A 20,618-nucleotide genomic window follows, 5' to 3' on the forward strand; every position below is an offset into this window, starting at 1 on the left:
TAGCTCGAGCATTTTCCTCCATTGTCCTTTCGAATGTTGTCTAACCTGGCCGTCCTCCGCAGGATCTTTGTGGGCCATACGTCTTCCTGATCTTCGCAGGACTCCTCCTCTTCTTCCTCATCTTCACATTCTTCCGCGTGCCAGAGACGCAGGGACGGACCTTCGACCAGATCTCTGCAAGCTTCCACCAGCACTCAGCGGGAGGAATGATGGACATGGTTATGGACGCTGACAAGCCCACCGAGCTGGACTACTTGGGCGATGAAAGCATCAACTAAAGGGCTGGAAGGGAGACGGAGCTGGGATGGGACTGAGTACAGCTTGGGATGATCCGCGTCTATGGGCCCGACTCCAAACAATTTATTTTCTGACATGTATATCGAGGTCTATCGTTGTATTCATATTCAGATTGTGGTGCCATAGAAGTGTTGAGGTTGTGTGACAGTGTGGGTGTTCTGAATTGGCCGGTACCACTGCTCTTACCAGGTAAGATGCACATGAGAAGGTGTCTGGACTGTTGAGGCACTTAGTTGCAACACTGATAAATCGAAAGTGGAGAGGGGAGGATTTCCTGCACTTTATTTATAAAATTATCCACAGATATATATATATATATATGGAGTTGAGCTTGTCGATGTTGTACAAAAGCTGGGAACACACTTAAGGTCTTGTTAATGAAAAACCACTGGAGGGTCACATTCTGCTGTGTAAAGAAAAAAGGCAACAAAACCCTTAGGAAACCACATTTAAAGATTTTGATCTGCACATGCACATAAGTATCAGTCCCTTAAACAGGTCTGATATTTTCCTGTCTAGATAAGTTTTCTCTGAGATATCAGCGATGTTGAAAAACATACTCTTGCTATATTATTTGATTGAATGGGTTCTTCCTGGTCCTATATCTGAGTTTTTGTATAATCTTGCCAAATAACAAATGCAGATGAAAACAACCTCCTTGGAAGAGATAATAAATCTAAAAGGGTTTGGAACTAAACTGGAATGAATCAAGGTTTAAATCCTACAAGTGCAGGATTAATGTATTTAGGTAACACCCTGGTTTAGAATTTAGTTTATTTAAACAGAAAAATCATAGACATCTTTTTATTTCCTTAAGTGTTATGTTAGAAGTCTTGTTTTAAACATGAGTAAAGAACAAACCTAACATGGTGGAGTGCCAGCAGCACATGGTGACCCGATAACGTAGAGAAACAAAGTCTTCACTGCCAAACTGGGGTTTTTAAATCATGAGGCACATTCCCAGTTACGTTAAAGGCAAATCGTTTTTCCCGATCATGACAAACTCATTGCACAACCTGTAGAAATACTACTTTTAAAGTCTATTTTAATACTTCATGTGTACATAGTGTGTAGTTTGGTTACTGATTTAGTTTTAAAAAAAAGGTGTGAGGTTCTAATTCTTTATACTCTCTAGCTGGCGTTTAGTTTTGTAAACTGAAGCGAGACGTGCAATCTGAAGAAGGCCGCCTGTAAAGATAATCTCGTAGATGAGTTTTGTATGACAAGTTTGTGTGTTTTTGTGGAAACCAATGTGCCATTTGTTCTTTTAATCACTACCTTCTGAGGAAACACGTTCCGGGAGGAATTGTACAGAGAGAATATCGATGTTGTGACGAAAGAATGTAAATAATATATCTGAAAACACCTTCCAGTCGTCCATTAATGACTCGACATCTTTGTTCTTTAAGTCTGTTCAAAGGAGTTTCTTATCGATCGTCAAATAAGGACAGAATCCTGAGATTTGCAACATGATTTATTTATTACTATTGTCAGCACCGACATTGCACATTATCCCCTCCAAAGAAAAGCACACACAAATAAGTAAAACAAAAGAAATAAGTTTCTTTTTCAATATATATATATCCTCAACTGAGGACGATGACGGGAGTCAGTAGGTTTTTAAGTGATTTGAGGTGGAAACGTAACTAAACCGACTCCCATAATGCACCACCCCCCTCACACCTGCCTGGTTTTCCCCTTTGACCAAATTAAGTTAAATAAAATTCAAGGCTGGTTCTCCCAACTACTTGATGTGCCCAAAGAAAAATTGTTTAAGGGGGGGCGGAATAACTGGGCTACCAAGCAGATCTTTCTTTTAAAGATGTACTTTTAATTTCTAAATATGCACCCACCACCAACCTGGATCCCATTTGTTCCCCACCCCGTCCCTCTCCAAACATAGAGTTACTAGACAGGACAAGACAAGATGAAAGGAGAGGAGGAAGGAGTCCAATGAGATTGTGGGTTGGCGGGTGCGGGAGTGCAGGGGAGGGGAGAGTAGTGCACATGTTCTGAAATAGGTCCAGTCATCACCCCCCCACAAGGACCTACAAGAAACACACAAAAGAGGAAATAAACTCATACAGAGACACAGGGAGTGAAAGAAAGACGCTACAGAAACAAAAACACAAAAGACACAAACCCTGAAACGAGGATTATATTAAATCTGAAATCCTGAATTTGAGTAAAAACGTTCCCTGCGTTAAACAAAGACGGAGTCCCACCTCTTGCCAAAGGTCATGTGACTGTCCTCTCAGTGATGTCACTCTGTCGGTGCTGGGACTGTTGCGTCCGCTGCCTGCTGTGAGGTAGAGGACAGTCAGAATATTTGTCCAATCGAAGCAAACAGTAGTGATAATGCACGATGAAGATATTTCTAAGTTCCAGATCTTACCTCAGGTGATCTGGGTGTTTTGGGAGAGCTCTTCGGAGAAGACTTTGGGGATTTGGAAGACGATTTTAGGTCAGCTGGTTTGGAGTTCGGAGGCGGGGTCCCAGGCTCCGACGCAGACTTCTCTGTATCATTCTGTTAAATATGTGTTTCAAGCAAGCAACATTTAATTAGCCAGGAATTCCAGTATGAAAGGTATGGATGCCAAAGTCGAGAAATGACTTACACATCCACATAAGGTGAAGTATCAGTACAATCTCACTCACTTTGGACACAGACGACTCAGAGTTCCTTTGCCTGCGGCGTCTGGATTGGCGCCGTGGTTTCTGGCCCTCATCGGCTTCTCCGTTGGTCTGCGGGCCCTCAGAGGCCTCTGCCTGCTTCAGCTCACCCTGCTCCTGGCTCTGCTCCTGGCTCTGCTCCTGGCCCTGGTCCCGCTCCTGACCCTGGTCCTGGTCCAGGCTCTTGCCCAGGCCCTGGTCCTGACCATGGTCCTGACCCTGGTCCAGGCTCTGGTCCTCCCCGGCTGCCTGCTGCCCGTCTGCAGCCTGATCGGGAGTCGGGCGAGGCCGAAACGGTCTGTTTACCCCCCGCACAAGAGGGAAGAGTAAATTATTTCAACTTCTGGTTTTTAGAAGTGATCCAAACTTGTAGAATTTCAGGTAGTAGCGTCAGAGTCACCTGCGGTACGGACGCCAGAATCTAGAACGGCGTTGTGGTTGCTGGTCACCTTCTGTTACGCCGTTAGTTTGCTCTCCAGACTCGCCCTGAAAACAAAACATCACAGCTCTTGGTTCCACTCAAAGTCTGTTCCCACCCTCCTGCAGCATCTTCCATGCTCTGCTCATCTCTCCAGGTTGATTACCCAGAACCCATCCCTCTGCTCCAGCTTACTTCTTGTGCCTCTTGCCGTGGTCTGAAGGGCCTTCGGCGGCGCGGCTGTGGTTTCAGGCCATCGCTCTCTCCGGACCCCTCGTCCTTGACAACAGGGGCTTGGCTGTCTGCTGGTTTGCTCGGGTCCCCGGACCCAGGGCTGCGGGGGAAGAACCGGCGACGGAAACGGCGTTTGTTGGGTGCGTAGCGACTCCCTTTGACTGGAACGCCACCGGGGCCGGTCACATTGGCCGCTTCGGAGCCCTGAGAGACAGGAAAGACTAATTCTAACACTGGCAAACTTCTTAAATTTGTTTCTGAAACTGATTCTTACCTTGGCTGCTTCAATCACGTCGAACTCTACGACCTCCCCGTCTCCGACGCTGCGGAGGAACTTCCTGGGATTGTTCTTCTTGATCGCCGTCTGAGGGGACGGACTCAGCATCAAACGATGGCATATCATCCTTGTAGCTTTCAAATATAAATCTGGCTCATCTTACCTGATGAACAAATACATCTTCTTTGGTATCGTTCCTGCCAAAAATAAAAGCTCATATAGAAAATTGACACTGGACAGATTGGAACTTGGACAGACTTGGGTGGGAATCTGAATCAGTTGACAGATCCAGGGATTATTTGATTGATGGATTTCCCAGGGAATATTATACCGATCTCCGTGAAATCAAGTATTCAGGGGGATGATGTCTACAAGTGTGTTCAGTTTGAATCTAAGGAGACTGATGTGCCTTGCAGTTATGCGCTCTGCTGAATTGCTAATGCAGCTTTTAAATCAACTTAAACTTGAGGATTGCATGTAGAAACATTACCTGTTTATGAAGCCGTAGCCGTTGCGTACATTGAACCACTTCACCGTGCCTTGGACCAGGGTGGCTGCAACAGCAGGTAGCACATGATTAAGTCACATTATGCAGACGTTGATACAATTTAGCTGTTATCTCACTTGCATCAACGGCACCTCGCTGGTTAGAGTGTTGCGAGTCAATCATTAACAGTGAAACACTTTGAAAACAAGCTCTGAACTGAGTCACAAGGGAGGGGGCACTCATAACACAGGTACACGCTGCTCACCTAGACAAAAAGTTCAGCAAAGACAAGACACCTCAATGCTCAGTTTTTCCATGAAAAACAAAAACACCTGAACGCATCTAATTGGCAGAAGATCATTTGCACCTGCACAGGGGCGCGCACACGTCCGGCTGGGCGCGTGGCCGCGGATAAGGACATTTAGGTAATGTGTGAAAAACAGATTCAAAAACACAACGTGGATTTGAGCCAAATTCTAAAGTAACACACAGATTAAATGGAGAAGTTCGATTACAAAGTTGGAGAAAATGTCAAAACAAAGCAGCCAATGTTTTATTTGTAAGTTAGAAATTAAACTACTTGGGAAATAGAAACAAATCCATGTTTTATTTGTATGTTAGAAATTAAACTACTTGGAAAATAGAAAGAATTCCATTTTTTATTTGCATGTTAGAAATTAAACTTTTTGGTAAAAGCTTCCATGTTGGTGTTCACAGTAAATGGTTAAATATCCACCAGGACACGTGTTGCTGCTAAAAACGAAACACAGGTTAATCAGTGATTGAATCAAAGTTGCCTGTCGACGTGGTTTTAAAATTAATCTTCAACTTGTCACTGAACATTAAACTGTTTATTTCCAACATGGACAAACTTCATCCCCAGGAGTGATGAATACGTTCTCCACACACAGCGGCTCCACCTGCGTCCCTTCACCCACCTATGACCTTCCTCTCCGGCTGTGGTTTGTCCTCTTCCACCGGGGCCGATGGTGGATCGCTCTGCGCCTCGGCGTCGGTCATGCTCTCTGTCGGTTGGACGCACGTCTGTGTCCTCGGTCCCCTCCGCCCTCCTGATCGGCCCGGAACTCGCCTTCCTCCGGCTCCTGCAACTTTTTATCACGACCTCCCCTCCGGCTTCAGCGAGCAGGCCGCGCCCTCATTGGCTCCTGAGAGTCCGGGAACCGGGCTGTGATTGGCTGGAGGCTGCGGGCAATTGGGAAGTAGAAGTGCAGGTGAGAGGAGCTGGATTATATAGTTTATATACAGTTTTCTTTATGAGCAGGGGTTTTATATGCTATTTAGGGCCCGAGCACTGATCAAAGGTCAGGTGAGGCCCTATTGAAATTGTAAGAATTATTATTATTGTTATTATTCAGGCAAATTAATTGGCTTTTTGAGGCTTTACCATGCTCAAATTCTTACCAAAATTTGCAGAAAGTTAGAAAGTGGTGAAAATTTACGTATTCTGAAGGAATTTTCAATGGGCGCCGCAAAATGGCTCAACGGTGCCCCCCGAGACCCCTGGAACGTGTTCACATTGACCGGTCTTCACAAAAATCGATACACAGGTGTATCATGACCAGACAAACTAAAAAGTCTTTAGGTGCAATTGGAAAAACACAACACCTGCTATTTTGCATTTAGTGGCCATTTTGGCCATATTCCACATTTTTACTTTGATGTACTTGTACTTAATATTTAACTCTTGACTGCCACAGGTCAACTTTTACTTTATTTTACATTTTTACCTGTAGCATCACTGGGGAGGAGGATGCATCTGTGTGATGAATTGAATTATTGATGTATTGATATAGATGATAGATATTGATGTAGTGATATAGATGGTAGATATTGATGTATTGATAGATAAAGGGCTGGACACGCATCTTTGCTTCTCTCTACTCCTTTTTAGACATCAGTTGATAAGTTATGTTTCTCATTGAAAGTCTGTTTATTAATTATTGTTGTTTTGGTCTTACTTACTGCAAATCTTGTTTTATATGCTATTTAATATTGAACTCTTAACTGCCACAGGTCGACTTTTACTTGATTTTACATTTTGACCTGTAGGATCACTGGGGAGGAGGATGTATGTTTGTGATGAATTGAATTATTGATGTATTGATAACGATGATAGATATTGATGTATTGATAACGATGATAGATATTGATGTATTGATATAGATGATAGATATTGATGTATTGATAGATAAAGGGCTGGACACACATCTTTGCTTCTCTGTACGCCTTTTCGGATATCAGTTGATAAGTTATGTTTCTCAATGAAAGTCTGTTTATTAATTATTGTTGTTTTGGTCTTACTTACTACAAATCTTGTTTTATATGCTATTTAATATTGAACTCTTAACTGCCACAGGTCAACTTTTACTTTATTTTACATTTTTACCTGTAGCATCACTGGGGAGGAGGATGCATGTGTGTGATGAATTGAATTATTGATGTATTGATAAAGATGATAGATATTGATGTATTGATATAGATGATAGATATTGATAACGATGATTGATATTGATGTATTGATAGATAAAGGGCTGGACAAGCATCTTTGCTTCTCTCTACTCCTTTTCAGACATCGGTTGTTAATTTATGTTTCTCATTGAAAGTCTGATTATTATTTATTTATTGTTGTTTTGTTCTTACTTTATACAATCTTAAATCTATATTTAGATTTTATTTTATATAGAAATTTGTTTTTTTTAAAGTTCGAAATAACTAGTCAAATCAATTAATCAATCTAGAAAGCATTTTTCTTGCAATGAGCAGAGAAAAAATAGAATAGAAGTGACCTTTACTGGAGCCAGCCACCAGGGGGCGATCAATACTCCTTGGACTATACGGTCTATGCTTGGACTTCACATCTTTGTACAAAGTCTATGATTAAACCATCACAGATAAATTACTTTGTTGCTTCAACCTGTTGGATAGGTTCATATGAACACTACTGTTTTGGGCCAGTATAGTGATACACTTTAAGATCATATATAATGGGCTGTCATACTGGTGGGAAACAATTAACTCTTTCTAATTTAATTCTAAAAATCAACTTCCGTAATGGATGTCATCACCGTCTTGAAGATAAATTTGACGTGTAAATAAATAGTTCATTGAACTACTTGAACGTAGTTACTATGCTCTGAGGAGATTTGATGTTCATACTCCTCTGTGGAGTTTCATGTGACATATCAACACAGCAATGACTGAATCTTCCTTTTGGGGTCAACTATGCCTTTGATTACATTCACCCCCCGGCACAAAGGTCATGGAACTAGAGTTTCACTGATCTAAATTTAACCCGGCGGCTGCAAGAACTGGCAAAACCATTCAGTGATCACAGGATCCATGTGGGCCTCTGAATAGAAAGTAGGTAACCATACTGTCAGGAACTTGAAGGCCCTGGATTCAGAAATATTTCAAAGTTGCAGGATAAACCATAAGAAGAGATACCTGGATCTTGATAATTTCATTTTATTTAGTGAATGCAAAGTCTTGTGCAATCATTGATCCACACCATATTCAAATAAATGCATATGTGCACCTTACAGGCCTTAGAATGTGGCATCAAAACTCATTTTACAACTTCTAACTAAACAAAGCAGAGATAAAACTAATAAAAATACAGTTTTCAACCATTTGAAAATTATTTTTTTCCTTGTCACAAGTGGTTCTGGATGAATCATGGTGACAGATATGTGCATTTTTGTTATCTTTTTAACCAAATTATCCCACTGTATGTTTTTAAGTGGAGAGAAAGAATCGAGTGGCCCCTGGGGCACTAGAATGAAACGCCACGCATGCGCAGAACGTGCCAACATACCGAGGTCTGTTTGTTTCATTGGCATCACGGATGAGAAGCAGCATAAAGCTACACTAAGTTAGCCGGGAGGAGACAGAGGAAGATGCAGCTGCAACTTCAGTGTAAAAGTGTCTGTTCGTGCATCACATACAGGAAATATGAAGTGAAATAATCTTTATAGATATAATCTTCAACCAAACTCTACAATTGCAAAGCTTTTTACAGAAAGCTGATTAACCTGCAGTCATGAAACCAAGACCCCTGCCCTCAGCCTCTGACCTGCATTTCCTGAGAATACAACCATCTACACGTTAATACCTATTATAGCACATCTTTATCTATAGGAGGTGAAACTTGTGGACAAAATAAACGATGTATGAAGTGTATACAACATAAAGAATAAACATAATAAAAGGATGGAGCTGTCAGGGATGGAGAGATCATGGAGATGGGGCCTGTCACGTTAGTTTAGAGTTTTTATCTTATATGGTAATGCAAGGTAGAATATAATAATGTGTAATACAGTGTAGTTGCAAGAGAATCTGATCTACTAGGTTGCACATATATATGTGGAGAAGATGAAGGAGGAGGAGAAGGAGGAGAAAGAGGAGAAAAGATGATGAGGAGGAGGAGGCAGAAGAGGTGACAAGATAAGGAGGAGAAGAAGGAGGAGGATGAGGAGGCAAAGAAGGAGGAAGATGAGGATGAAGACAAGAAGAAGGAGGAGAGGAAAAGAAGAGGAAGGATAAAGAAGGAGGGGGAAGAGGAGGAAGAGGAGAAAAGATGAGGAGGAGGAAGCAGAGGCAAATAAGGAGGAGGATGAAGAGAAGGAGGAGGAGAAGAAGAAGACCACGGATAAAGGAGGAGGATGAAGAGAAGGAGGAGGAAGAGGAGGCAAAGAAGAAGGAGGAAGATGAAGACAAGAAGAAGGAGGAGACGAAGAAGAGGAAGGATAAAGAAGGAGGAGGAGAAGAAGGAGGAGGAAGAGGAGGCAAAGAAGAAGGAGGAGGATGAAGACAAGAAGAAGGAGGAGGAGAAGAAGAGGAAGGATAAAGAAGGAGGAGGAGAAGGAGGAGGAAGAGGAGGCAAAGAAGGAGGAGAATGGAGAGAAGGAGGAGGAGGAGGAGAAGATGAAGACAAAGTCTAAAGAAGGAGGAGGACGATGAGGAGGAGGAGAAGAAGAAGAAGAGGAAGGAGGAGGATGGAGAGAAGAAAAAGGAGGAGGAGAAGAAGTAGAGGAAGGATAAAGAAGGAGGAGGGCGATGAGGAGGAGGAGGAGAAGAAGAAGAAGAGGAAGGAGGAGAAGAAGTCTTGTATTGGACAATGGTCTTTTATTGTGACAGCAGTCAGAGGAAGTACAGTCGGGTGTGATGAGGAGGCCGTGGTGAGGAGGAGCAGCAGGAGCAGGAGCAGGAGAAGGAGAAGGTGGAGAACCAGGCCACTGACGGTTCACACTCGGGAAGCTGCGGGGCTCACACTCTCTTCGGCCCGGCAGCAGACTGTGACTCGAGGGGGAGGACCAGGTGGACGAGGTCAACTCGAAGCCGGACCACACACACACACACAGCGGGGAGAGAAGAGGAGCCAAGCGGACACTAGAGGAATGAACCCGGCATCAACCAGCAAAGAAAGATAGCTGCTCAGAAAGAGGAGAGACAGGGGGGGGGGACATCCCTAACGGAGCCAGCCAGACGACTCTCCAGCCCGGCGGCAGGGAGGCACCAGAGGAGGTGGAACCAGCGGGAGACGAGGTCACCAGGAGAGGAGAGCTAGCACCACACACTCCGGTGAGTTCCCATCCAGACACCCGGCAGACGGGGCGTGTTTGCGCCTGAGCAGAGGAGCCAGTCCCCGGCTCTATTATGATAAAAACCCCTTTAAACGCCCCCCGGTGCGCAGGGAGAACCGTGCGGGGAGCTAGCGCCCTCCTGCCGGGTTAGCTAACCCGCCTCACCCCGTCCCGGAAGCTGGGATGGAGAACCAGACATTACACCCGGGTCCTCTTCCGGCCTGTGCGGCTCTTTTAAGTGTAATTTACCGTAATTGACATGTTAATTGACAGTAAAGTTGTACACCTGCTGTGAACTTGGCCCCACTCAGTGATGTTGTTTCCGCGGGCAGCCATCACGGTATTAGCTGAGTCACTCCCGGGCGCTAGCGGGCCAGATATTTAACCCGCTTTACGGCTGTGGCACCGGGCAGCGGCGGGTTCGAAACCACCGGGGAGCCACGGTAGTACCGGGGCGGGCAGACGGGGTTCGAACACCGGGGTGGAGTGTGTGGAGGGGACGGTGGTTGGTGAGCGGGGGCTCGGCCTCGGTGCAGCCGGGGCAGGGCGCATGGATCCGGGCACACACACGGTCCGGTTACCGGGGCTTGTGGCTCGATGTGTGGGCACTAGGCCTCAATCGACTCCTTCATGTTCTACCACTGCGGTCCCACTTTGTAAACACACTTTACCCCCGGTACACGTCTCGGTGGACAACATGGAGGCCCGGGTAGTGGAAGTCAAACCCGGCTTGAGATCTGATTTGTGGCTCATTAAAGCGGATTAGCGGCCCTGAGTTTAACGCTTTACCCGGGAACCGGACACCACAACCGGGCAGTAAACTGCTCAACTACGGGGGGGTACAAGTTGTTTTTCCTGAAGCACATTTTTAAACAATAAGCTTATTTTGTTTTTAATTTAAATACACTTTAATACAGCTATTGTTATTGTACTTGTGTTACATAGCACTCATGGCACTCGTTAAATCTCAGGTTCTTTATCTGGTGTTTATTAAAGTTTTGTTAGATAGATATTCTCCAGCTTGTTCAAATACTTTACCCCGTGTGTGTGTGTGTGTGTGTGTGTGTGTGTGTGTGTGTGTGTGTGTGTGTGTGTGTGTGTGTGTGTGTGTGTGTGTGTGTGTGTGTGTGTGTGTGTGTGTGTGTGTGTGTGTAGTAACGCAGTAGTTGCACCAATAAAGTAAAAAAAGTTATCTCAGCCCAAACCTCAGAGACTAAGAAGATAATGATGGAAAAACAAATAGTACAATATTCGCCGTGTTGATCAATATTTATTTAGGATAAGGGAAGCTTCTTTGTGGATATCACACCTTGCGTTCTTTTAGCAGCTTTGTTTGTTTGTTTTGAACACCTCCAGTTGTGTTTTCTTATCATTTTAATCATGTATTAACTATTTGAAATCCCAATTCTATTGCCAATTTCATGCGTTGATTTTGTTGTATGTAAACATTTCAATTCTTTACACAAGGCATCTTTTGTTTCATGAAAAAGTGGTTTACGTTTCAAGTGATCCACTTTCATAGTGCTGCCATACAAGCCAGTAGCGATGGATATTCAACATCTGGTCCTATATTCTCAAATCTCTCATCATAATACAGTTTTCTAAATCCCACCACGCTGTGTTTTGGCCCCCCCACAGCAGGCATGGCAGACGCAGACCTGGACTTCCAGACCGGGGACGCAGGGGCGTCCTCCACTTACCCACAGCAGTGCTCGGCCCTGCGCAAAAATGGCTTTGTTCTGCTGAAAGGTCGACCCTGCAAGATCGTGGAGATGTCCACCTCCAAGACCGGCAAGCACGGCCACGCCAAGGTCAGTTCACCTGGTCACTGTTTCCCCTGACGGACATTTATTTTGCCCTTTACTGCATGACTCATACAAACTAATCTATATAAAACATCAAATAAAAAAGGTCAGAAAATAGTTGTGTCCTAAATAGATCCTCTGACCATTGGCCGAGTCATTTGTGTATATTTAGTTTCAATGAATGTTTTCTTTGTTTATGCTGTTGCAGGTGCACATGATTGGTATCGACATCTTCTCTGGTAAGAAGTACGAGGACATTTGTCCCTCAACCCACAACATGGACGTCCCCAACATCAAGAGAATGGATTACCAGGTGAGACAGCTGGAGGACAGATGAGATAGGTCTTCACTGTTTCTTACCAAGTATATAGGATTCATATTACATAAGTCTGTTCTATACTCCATCATAAACTCAGATTGTGTCACATCTCAAAGCTTGTTCTGGGGCCACAACTACAGACATATAAACTATAGATATCTTATATATATTCATTACCTATAAGTATTAGCACATTTTGTGTAAATGTTCTTGTGACAGAAAACTAGGACTGCCTCTTCTTTGCAAGTATAAAATGTTTATTCAGTTTTGAGAAGTATATTATTTCAAATCAGTGGTAAAATCACATCTTAGATAACACTGTAATATTCACAAATTATCTTTAATAAGCAGAATATTTTCAGAAATGTGGTTAAATGGCCGTGAGGGGACAATTAGCAATTGGTTGCTAATCTGAAAAAGCACCAAGATTGTTACAGAACAAAGACAAGAAACAATAACGTCAGCAGCCTGCGTAATGAAAATGATTAATTCTGAAATGTTTGTGTGTGAATAAGAAAACCACTTGTCTTTCCACACTCCTGACCCCTTCCTCTGCTTGGCTCCTGTCCCTGGGTCCTGCAGCTCATTGGGATCACAGAGGGCTACCTGTCTCTGCTCCAGGACAGCGGCGAGGTGAGAGAGGACCTGAAGATCCCGGAGGGAGAGCTGGGCAGGGAGATCGAGATCAAGCACGAAGCCGGAGAGGAGATCCTGGTCAGTACCGTCACCTCCCTCTCCTTTCGTTGCTCCTGTGGAACCCACATATGGCTTATTGTGGATTCATTTTCCTTTTAGCCTTTTAAAAACACTAAGTCAAGGATGCTGCCATTAAACCATGAGGAACATGTCTTCACCAAACCACACACACATACATTCACACTTTGTTCTCCTTCTTCCAGATCACCGTTCTTAATGCAATGGAGGAAGAAGTCGCCATCGGCATCAAAGCCTTGGGTAAATAAGCCACTGCAGGTAAATACAGAGCCACAGCAGTTTGGACCCCCCCCTCATCTAGCACCTTTCCCAACCCTGCCTGAAGAGGAGTGTGTGTGTGTGTGTTTTTGGTTGTGTTTGGGTGTCACACCACAAGCCACCAGCATGTGCCATGCCAGTGCATGTGTGTGTGTGATATCATGTGGAGTTTATTGTTCATTGGTGGAGCGGGGGGGGGGGGCAACTCCAGTCATTTTAAAATGAGAGAGTTTTTTAGTGTGGATTTAAATCTAGAGCCCGAGTGATGAGGATTTCTGAGGCTGGAGACGATACTCAAAATAGGCAGTAAGAAATGATCAACTGATCAATTGGGAAATATATAAATATTTTTTAATGTGGCCATGATTCTGAAGACGGCGTTATTATATGGCAAAGTATTAAAGCCATATGAAAAATATTTGAATGCCCTGATATTACGAGCAATAAAATAAGCAGCAAAGAGAACTCGAACCAATCTCGTTATTTCTTGAGAAATATTAAAATCCTTTGACTCGCTCGCACTTTACAGGCGACCAGCAACAAACATGTTTCTTTCTCTAGAAGAGACACAGTTCCTAAGTCCTGATTCTTATGATAATGTGGTGCTCACCAGGCAAAACACTAAGTATTTCTTTATTTATGAAACCTGAATCATAACTCGTTTCTCATTTTAACACAGGTCGTCTGATATTCTCCGTCTAGAGTGATATGCAATCATAGATAGAAAAGAAATGTTTTATATTAGAAAACATAACACAAACACTGTGAAAGCCTCAAATTGTATCGGCCGATTTTATTGACCAATCGATAAATCAATCAGGCTTTACTAATATCCATGTGTTAAATATATATGTTTGTTTGACATTGGATTTTATCCGAGATTTTAAAAATGTATAATTAAATGTGATCAATGAAACGATTGTATGAAATGATGGATTTGCCTTCCCCCTCCGTGTACTTTCTGTCTCATGTTAACACTATTAGGAGCATGTGTATCATTTTTGCGTAGCACTTTCAAAATATTAAGGAAAGCTTAAGGTTCATATTGTATATTTTCGAGCTTCCTGTTACTTCCTCGTAGCATCGTTGTAACTTTCAGGTCAAAACTGTTTTGTGCACTTTCTCACTTGAAAACTGTGGGCTGTGCAATAAAGTGTCCACACAAATAAAAGACAGTGTTGTACGTGCATGTTGCCTCTGAGGAGGCTCCAGCTAAAAACAGCGACTGCTTCATTAAATTGTTTCTGTTGTGTTTATTTTTTGATTCTTGTCGTGTCCGTTCTCTGACTCCTCCTTCCTCTGGCTCCTCCCCTCCCCTCCTCTCTGTGACTCTGTTTCAGGGGCACACGCGATGCACTGGACCTGGGGAAGAGGAGGAGACATTGCCTCGTCAATGCTACTCTACCTCTTTTCTTTCTTTTTCGTCTTTTTTTGGTTTTCATACTCTCTCTCTCTTTCCCTTTTCTCCACTGCTCTGTTCTCTGACCTTCCGACCTTTGGCTTCGATTAGAGATGAACTCGAATGAACGATTGGAAATTCGACTTGTAAAAAAAAAAAAATATGTACATTCACACATGATTAAAGCAACACATCCAAGTCCAGATGTACAGATGTAAAGACGAGGAAGGTTCTCTAACTAATCACTGAGTAGGTCTGCAAACACCCGAGTAGCTACCTTCCACCAGGGGAAGGAAAAACGTAGATAACCTCACAGCGGATTTGTTATAAACGTTCCCCTGTTTTATCAAGGGCTTCAACTGTAGACCTGCATCGTTCTGTTGAGTCTTGTTTCAGTGCGAGTGTCGTACAAGACCGGACACGTGACTCGTTTTGTCTCTTCTGTACGGAGCCTTTTCTTTTCAGCGATTCATCTGAACAAGTCCGTCCTGCTGTTGATTTCATCACCTGAAACTTGTCTATTAAACAAAAGGTTACCAACACGGCACACCCAGGTTGTTCTTTTTGTCTCGAGAGAAAATAATAAACCCTGCTCCCACGACGAACAAATTCTCAAACCTCAACCTAACTTAATCTGCTTCTTTAAAAGTCAGATCCTCAGAGGGAGGGGCCGTTTCACAGCTGCTTGAAGAAAAAAAACGACTTGGTCTATTTGGAGAACTCTGCAGACAAGTTGTGGCAGATTGGTTTCCTTGACTTGGGTTTGTACCAGCGAGTCAGCAGAATGTCTCCATGACCACGCAAAAATAAAGATGACACAAACTCACGTGGCGTTTACTCATCGTTTTTTATTCAGCAACACAAAAGCTTTTAAAACAGAACCGACTTGATTTGTGCAGCAGAGGAAAAACACAGGAAATCCTCCATTGGTGTGAATAACAAGTTCGTCTTGAGTTAACGTTGGGTCGGACGTGATGAACCACCAACGCCACTGAAAGCTTTTGCTCTATTCTGCTTTTTGTGCCTTTGCGGAGACGCTGAGCACCGCACTGAAAGATGTTAGTTCACAGAGAATAAGCGCTGGTTCATGCAGGTATTAACATTTCAGTGCACAGCAGCACCTCCAGAGTAGCGTTAAAATAATAGGGCTATTTTACAAATTAACATTATTTAAAGTCATGTAAAAAACAAAAATCAAAGCACATGTCAAGACACAACTTAAAACCAGTTTCTATACATGAAATAAAACACAAATATGATGGTGTGATCCAACTTAATGAGTTCTGTTGAAGAGTCATGACTCGTCCAAAAAGTTTCTCCAGAATCCAGAGTGAAGCTGTGAAACCGCAGCCGGCTCCACGTGGCTGTGAGTTCACTTGCCGTGGTGGTAGAACCTCTGGCCGCTCTGGCTGTGGGGGAGGAAGCCGTGGCGAGGAGCGCTCTGGGGGGAGCTCTGGAACTGGGCCTGGAGATGGAAGGATAGAGCACGGTGAGGTTTTCCGGTATATGTGGTGCACATCGTGATTAGAAACACAAGGTGGCGGCAGAGAAAAGTGATAAAGTAAAGGTTGGAAGAGTCAGGACTGGGAAATCAGAACTAACAAAAGATTTCCTGCTAAAAAAATTTAACCAGATAATCTGTAAAAGCAAAATCAATGCCACGGATGTAACAAAAGTAAAATAACTAAATTTAGTTCCAATCAGATCTGACTGGACGCAATTTGAAAAGTCAAAGAGCTGTATGTGTGTGATCGTTTTGGGGGTTCACCTTTGCCGTGGGAATCTGCACCGTCATTGACGGTGTGGGCAGCAGCCCTGGTGCAGAGGGATGCATGGCTGGTGGGTGCATCGGCCTTAAAGTGCCCTGTTAGGCAAGAGGCAAAAATATAAATCTCTAATCAGATGAAGTGCAAAGCAAGACTCTGAGGAATATATCAGTTTCAGTGTAGATGCTTCCATAACATGTTTGGATTGACTAGATTCCAGGATGCAAATAGCTATTTTCCATCAGTTTACTCTTTATTTTGTGTCTGGAATCAAACTGATCAACTCTAAATGAAGCTTGTGTGAGGTTTGAAATGGTCTTACAGCATCAGTGAAGCCCGACTGTTGGTTGGCATGTTCCAGCTGCTTCTGAAGAGGTATCCCTGCTCCGGGGATGTATCCTGCAGCAGATACACAAGTTACCATCTATTGTACATTTTGACAATATTGTGCAGCATCTGCTTTTAGGTTACTTCAATGTATTTGGGTGATATTATTTGTCAACACTCTTTAAAGACTGACCAGGCTGGGAGGTGAAGTGACTGTGGACGGGGTAACCAGTCTGCTGGTGGGGGAGATACTGCATGGCCTGAAACGCAGACGCACCTGAGAGAGAACGACAGTAACGACATCGCACTTTAATGTGACATCTGAGTAAAACACATCAAGCATTAAGAACACTAGTCTCAGGAATTCATGAAGAATCACTGAAGTTCAGTTATCAAATAAGTAAGAATGTAGCCTGTTAAAAATTATGTGTGATCCCTGACACTTAAACACACACACACGTCATGTACCTCTGATCTGAGAGCTGCTCGCAAAACTGACAGATGGTCCAGGGGCGTAGGTGGACGGATGCTGGGACTGAGCCACTCCGTAGGGCTCATGGACGCCCTGGCTCCCACTGAACTGCCCGTGCTCTGCTGAGGACGAGCTGAAGCTCGGCGACTGGTAGTGACGTGTCTAAAAGAGGGGGAGGAGGAAGAGAGAGTTACAGGTTTCACTCTTACTTAAATGTTTCAGGGTTAAAAGGTTTGAAGATATAGAAATTACAACATTTTGCTGAGAATACCAAAAACATGTAGGGGCAATTTAGGTCAATTTAAAAGGTGAAAGTGTTTGTGAAGAGACCAGTGAACACCTACTGGAATCACAGTGGTGGGGAACAGCTGTTTGCTTCGTTCTCCGAGCAGAGCACCAGGTCGACTGTGGCTGACGGAACCGCCTGAGAGAGGAAATGGAGAGAAAGGGATCAGCTGACGGACAATATCAATGTTCCACATAAGCCCCAGACCAGGTCAGAATATAAATAAAAGCCGGACAACCTCTCACCTTGAAGGCTGAGGAGGTGCTGCCCTGCATGCATGGGCAGACTGGTTTGATAGCTGGCTGATGTCAGTGTCGTGATATCACTGGAGAAGACAGGGAAGAAATGAAAGTCAATACAAAGAATACTTCCTTCAAACCCTTAAAATAAAAGTTTAAAAAATGGATTTTTAATAATTAGCAGAAACACTACCTCTGCTCCTTCCTCCGTCTCTTTTCCTCTTCATGGAGAACTTTCTTGAGCTGTAGAAAAAGCTGATGCTTCTCTTCTTGCAGGCCCTGAAGCTTCTCCCCCATCTTCATTACCTGAAAGTTAATTTACCAGACGTGATTATTCTGAACCCAGGCCAAGGAGGCAAAGCCATCTTCTGCTACAGAAACCTCAAGCTTCCACATCTGCATGAGTGTTTGCATTTATCTCATCACTTTTCCTACCTGTTCTTTGGTTTCCTCCAGGGACATCCTCTCCTCTATTTCCTTTGTCCTCTTCCTTTCTTCCTCCTCCTTCATCTTCTGCTCCATCATTTTGTCCACCTCTTCCTCCTCTGAAAGGTTGTGTTTGGGCAAGTGGAGGACATTGGGTGGTTTTGTACGGTTGGGAGGTGAAAACACTGTCATTTTATTCCACATTGTATGTAGTAAAATGAAGAACCAGGAAAAAAGAGGACAGTTCACCCAAAAATGAAAATTCGCTCATTATATACTCACCACTACGCCGATGGAGGGGTGGGGGGAGTGTTTGAGTTCCAAAAAACACGTCTGGGGTTTTAGAGGTTAAAGAGCGGTGCAGACAAATCCAATAGAATTTAAATTAGAATTTTCCAAAGGCAAAAAAATTCAAAATAAAATGCCTCCAAGTGTCTGTAAGCCCAGACAGTCAGATTGGACTAGATGTCCTCTGATGTCTTTCTCTGGAGACATTTAGGCTTAAAACTTGGTGTAAATGTACTCCTTTACACTTTTTCAGTTGTTTTTATCTTCAGTTACTTTAAATCGGATTTGGCTGCATCACTCTTTAACCCCGACCCTCCAGAAGTGGTTTCTGGACTCAAACACTTCACCCACCACCTCCATCCGCACAGTGCCGAGTAGATAATGAGTGGATTTTCATTTTTGGGTGAACTGTCCATTTAAATTTGTACAAACACAAAAGACTTGAGATGTGTACACTTATACAACCCCATGTTGCACACACGCACACACACCTTGTCTCTTGCGCTCCCTCTCTCTCATGATGTGCTTGTGGAGGGCTCGGGCCATCGCGTTGGACAGCTTGGGTCTCTCCAGCAGGGCGGGCATGGTGACAGGCAGTGGGGGGGCCAGCTGGGGGGACACATAAGGGTAGTTGACAAATAAGGGTGAAACAGTATTTTTTTTAATAAAGTTCTAATGAGGATTACAGATCTATGAAATTATAATGTTCAAATGCTGAATTTTTTTAAACTGCTAAGTGTTTTCCATGTCACGCCACAGGACAGCATTTGTGTTACGGACGGTTATTTTGCTGTAAATACTAATATACTAGTTTTGTGCATATTAAAACCTTATATTAATAAAGTCATTATATACAACATAATGCCAAGGCAGTTATTACCTGCTCCAGATATTTCTGGTTTATTTTGTTAATATGTAAGTTTAATGCTTCACCTATGTTACGGTCACACCGCAGGACATTTTGCGTATTCACCTTAAAATATAATCAAAACATAACAGATATTTCATACAAAATCATAAGTTTAAAACAAAGTACCATAATATGCATCACATCCATGTGTTGTTTAAGTGGTTAAATGCATCTAAATAAACATTCAAACTTAATTACAGAAAAATCATGCGTCATGTCATCCACCCGTATATAAATAATATATACTTAGTTAAGAGGACACATAAATAACATCTAACAACACGATCATTAGTACAACCAAGCAGAAACCACGCAGATTTTAACCGTGTTCCAGGCCTAGCTGCCATTAGGGCTAAAGGCTAATTTAGCATTGTTAGCTTCGGATGTTAGTACATCCAAGTCGATCTCAGCAAACTTCGTTACCGAACATGTCGTTAATTTTTATACAAACATAATTATACCAAATAAACCCGCGGTTATTACTTCATTTAAAACATCCCTAGGGGCGGATACTCGGTACATAGTGTTAGCTAGCTGCTAGCTGTTAGCCCGATTCCTCCCATCTATTCTTACGATACTTTTACGAACAAATACGTAAATATTCTTACCTTTGTCGCAAAGTGACTCGTTTGTAAAGAACTACACCGTCGGGCGGGTTTTACCCTGAAGCCTCTCGATATGAATCTGGTGCCGTTTCATATAAAAGAGAATAAAAAAATCTGCACAAAACATAAACACGGTCAGCGGCCCCCCGACCGGATGCTAAGTGCGTGTGCTTCCGGTGCGATGGGCGGGTTGTCCTCCGACGTGCAGTCTGGGAGTTGTCGTTTCTACGGTATGTGGACCGTGACGTCAAACTCCCGTACAACAAAGACAAAAATACTTAGAATTCTCCTAATACTACTACTTATAATTAAGGCCCGAGCACTGACAGGCACTGACAGACATATTGAAAATTGTAAGGATAATTATTATTATTTTTCAGGCAAATGAATTGGCTGAAAAGGATATGTAGTTGTCATAACTCCACTGTGCAGAGTCCAAGCCGGAACAGCTGTATGTGTCAGTATTTCCTCAGGGTCATAGCGCCAACTACTGATCAGTGTGAAAGTGAAGTTGTTGTTATTATTATTTATTTATTTTTCAAATGCAAAACCTTCTAGTTTATATTCGGTGATCGTATAAATTACATATTGTTCCCATCAACTAGCACAAGGAGTAAGGGTCACTCATTGCTCATTAATCATATCAAATCTCCGGCCTCCTGAACTTTTACTTTGAAGGTGAGCTGTCTCTCTGTCCCCCTGTGGTCCTCATTCAAGTTTAGTTTTAAGATGTTATACTAATAAGCAAGTTGGTTATAGAAATTCCTTTGATAACACAAGGAACTTATGTTCCCTTTAAATCTAACACCATATTT

At 43.1% G+C, this 20,618-nt stretch overlaps 4 protein-coding genes across 10 annotated transcripts in view; 2 read left to right on the plus strand and 2 right to left on the minus strand.

The window, feature by feature from the left end:
* Positions 1-1,664, plus strand: part of LOC132996067 (solute carrier family 2, facilitated glucose transporter member 4-like) — a 16,803-nt gene extending 15,139 nt beyond the window's left edge. For both annotated transcript variants that reach the window (XM_061066378.1, XM_061066380.1), the window contains one exon: positions 63-1,664. In XM_061066378.1, coding sequence (XP_060922361.1) covers positions 63-278 — 216 coding nt within the window. In that variant the 3' untranslated portion in view covers positions 279-1,664. The remainder of the gene's footprint in view (positions 1-62) is intronic.
* An 89-nt stretch (positions 1,665-1,753) lies between these two features.
* LOC132996068 (Y-box-binding protein 2-A-like) lies at positions 1,754-5,493 on the minus strand. Of its 2 annotated transcripts, none has more exons than XM_061066382.1 (10): positions 5,325-5,493; positions 4,390-4,453; positions 4,063-4,096; positions 3,897-3,986; positions 3,584-3,826; positions 3,371-3,456; positions 2,956-3,268; positions 2,693-2,824; positions 2,523-2,596; positions 1,754-2,345 (listed from the first exon to the last, which is right to left on the minus strand). In XM_061066382.1, the coding sequence occupies exons 1-9, from the start codon at positions 5,404-5,406 to the stop codon at positions 2,561-2,563; spliced, it is 1,080 nt and encodes a 359-aa protein (XP_060922365.1). In that variant the 5' UTR covers positions 5,407-5,493; the 3' UTR covers positions 1,754-2,345; positions 2,523-2,560. The 2 variants fall into 2 exon arrangements, with proteins under 2 accessions (XP_060922365.1, XP_060922364.1); XM_061066381.1 differs by having other exon boundaries at positions 2,523-2,599.
* Positions 5,494-9,599: 4,106 nt separating this feature from the next.
* LOC133028728 (eukaryotic translation initiation factor 5A-1-like) lies at positions 9,600-14,586 on the plus strand. 3 transcript variants are annotated; one of them, XM_061095724.1, is made up of 6 exons: positions 9,600-9,987; positions 11,631-11,800; positions 12,003-12,107; positions 12,696-12,827; positions 13,013-13,085; positions 14,426-14,586. In XM_061095724.1, the coding sequence occupies exons 2-5, from the start codon at positions 11,633-11,635 to the stop codon at positions 13,073-13,075; spliced, it is 468 nt and encodes a 155-aa protein (XP_060951707.1). In that variant the 5' UTR covers positions 9,600-9,987; positions 11,631-11,632; the 3' UTR covers positions 13,076-13,085; positions 14,426-14,586. The 3 variants fall into 3 exon arrangements, with proteins under 3 accessions (XP_060951707.1, XP_060951705.1, XP_060951706.1); XM_061095722.1 differs by having other exon boundaries at positions 9,601-9,987; positions 11,628-11,800; XM_061095723.1 differs by lacking the exon at positions 14,426-14,586 and having other exon boundaries at positions 9,601-9,987; positions 11,628-11,800; positions 13,013-14,323.
* Positions 14,587-15,312: 726 nt separating this feature from the next.
* Positions 15,313-19,951, minus strand: gps2 (G protein pathway suppressor 2). 3 transcript variants are annotated; one of them, XM_061095727.1, is made up of 11 exons: positions 19,807-19,951; positions 18,780-18,897; positions 18,010-18,119; positions 17,768-17,880; positions 17,581-17,660; positions 17,394-17,473; positions 17,046-17,211; positions 16,771-16,854; positions 16,573-16,649; positions 16,253-16,348; positions 15,313-15,949 (listed from the first exon to the last, which is right to left on the minus strand). In XM_061095727.1, exons 2-11 carry the CDS (start codon positions 18,871-18,873, stop codon positions 15,857-15,859), a joined length of 993 nt encoding a protein of 330 aa, XP_060951710.1. In that variant the 5' UTR covers positions 18,874-18,897; positions 19,807-19,951; the 3' UTR covers positions 15,313-15,856. The 3 variants fall into 3 exon arrangements, with proteins under 3 accessions (XP_060951710.1, XP_060951709.1, XP_060951711.1); XM_061095726.1 differs by having other exon boundaries at positions 18,010-18,185; XM_061095728.1 differs by lacking the exon at positions 16,253-16,348 and having other exon boundaries at positions 18,010-18,185.
* Between the last annotated feature and the right edge of the window lie 667 nt (positions 19,952-20,618).

The sequence above is a fragment of the Limanda limanda genome, chromosome 22 (genome assembly GCF_963576545.1).
Source record: "Limanda limanda chromosome 22, fLimLim1.1, whole genome shotgun sequence".
NCBI classification, from domain to species: domain Eukaryota; kingdom Metazoa; phylum Chordata; class Actinopteri; order Pleuronectiformes; family Pleuronectidae; genus Limanda; species Limanda limanda.

Coding starts and splice junctions, on each gene's coding strand:
- LOC132996068 (XM_061066381.1), bottom strand. CDS start 5,406: ATGACCGACGCCGAGGCGCAGAGCGATCCACCATCGGCCCCGGTGGAA. Junction 3,269..3,370: donor TTCTGGCGTCCGTACCGCAG/GTGACTCTGACG, acceptor GGGGGTAAACAG/ACCGTTTCGGCCTCGCCCGA. Junction 2,825..2,955: donor CTGAGTCGTCTGTGTCCAAA/GTGAGTGAGATT, acceptor CATATTTAACAG/AATGATACAGAGAAGTCTGC.
- LOC133028728 (XM_061095724.1), top strand. CDS start 11,633: ATGGCAGACGCAGACCTGGACTTCCAGACCGGGGACGCAGGGGCGTCC. Junction 11,801..12,002: donor GCAAGCACGGCCACGCCAAG/GTCAGTTCACCT, acceptor ATGCTGTTGCAG/GTGCACATGATTGGTATCGA. Junction 12,828..13,012: donor AAGCCGGAGAGGAGATCCTG/GTCAGTACCGTC, acceptor TCCTTCTTCCAG/ATCACCGTTCTTAATGCAAT.
- gps2 (XM_061095726.1), bottom strand. CDS start 18,873: ATGCCCGCCCTGCTGGAGAGACCCAAGCTGTCCAACGCGATGGCCCGA. Junction 17,474..17,580: donor GCACCTCCTCAGCCTTCAAG/GTGAGAGGTTGT, acceptor TTCCTCTCTCAG/GCGGTTCCGTCAGCCACAGT. Junction 17,212..17,393: donor TCCCCACCACTGTGATTCCA/GTAGGTGTTCAC, acceptor CCCCTCTTTTAG/ACACGTCACTACCAGTCGCC.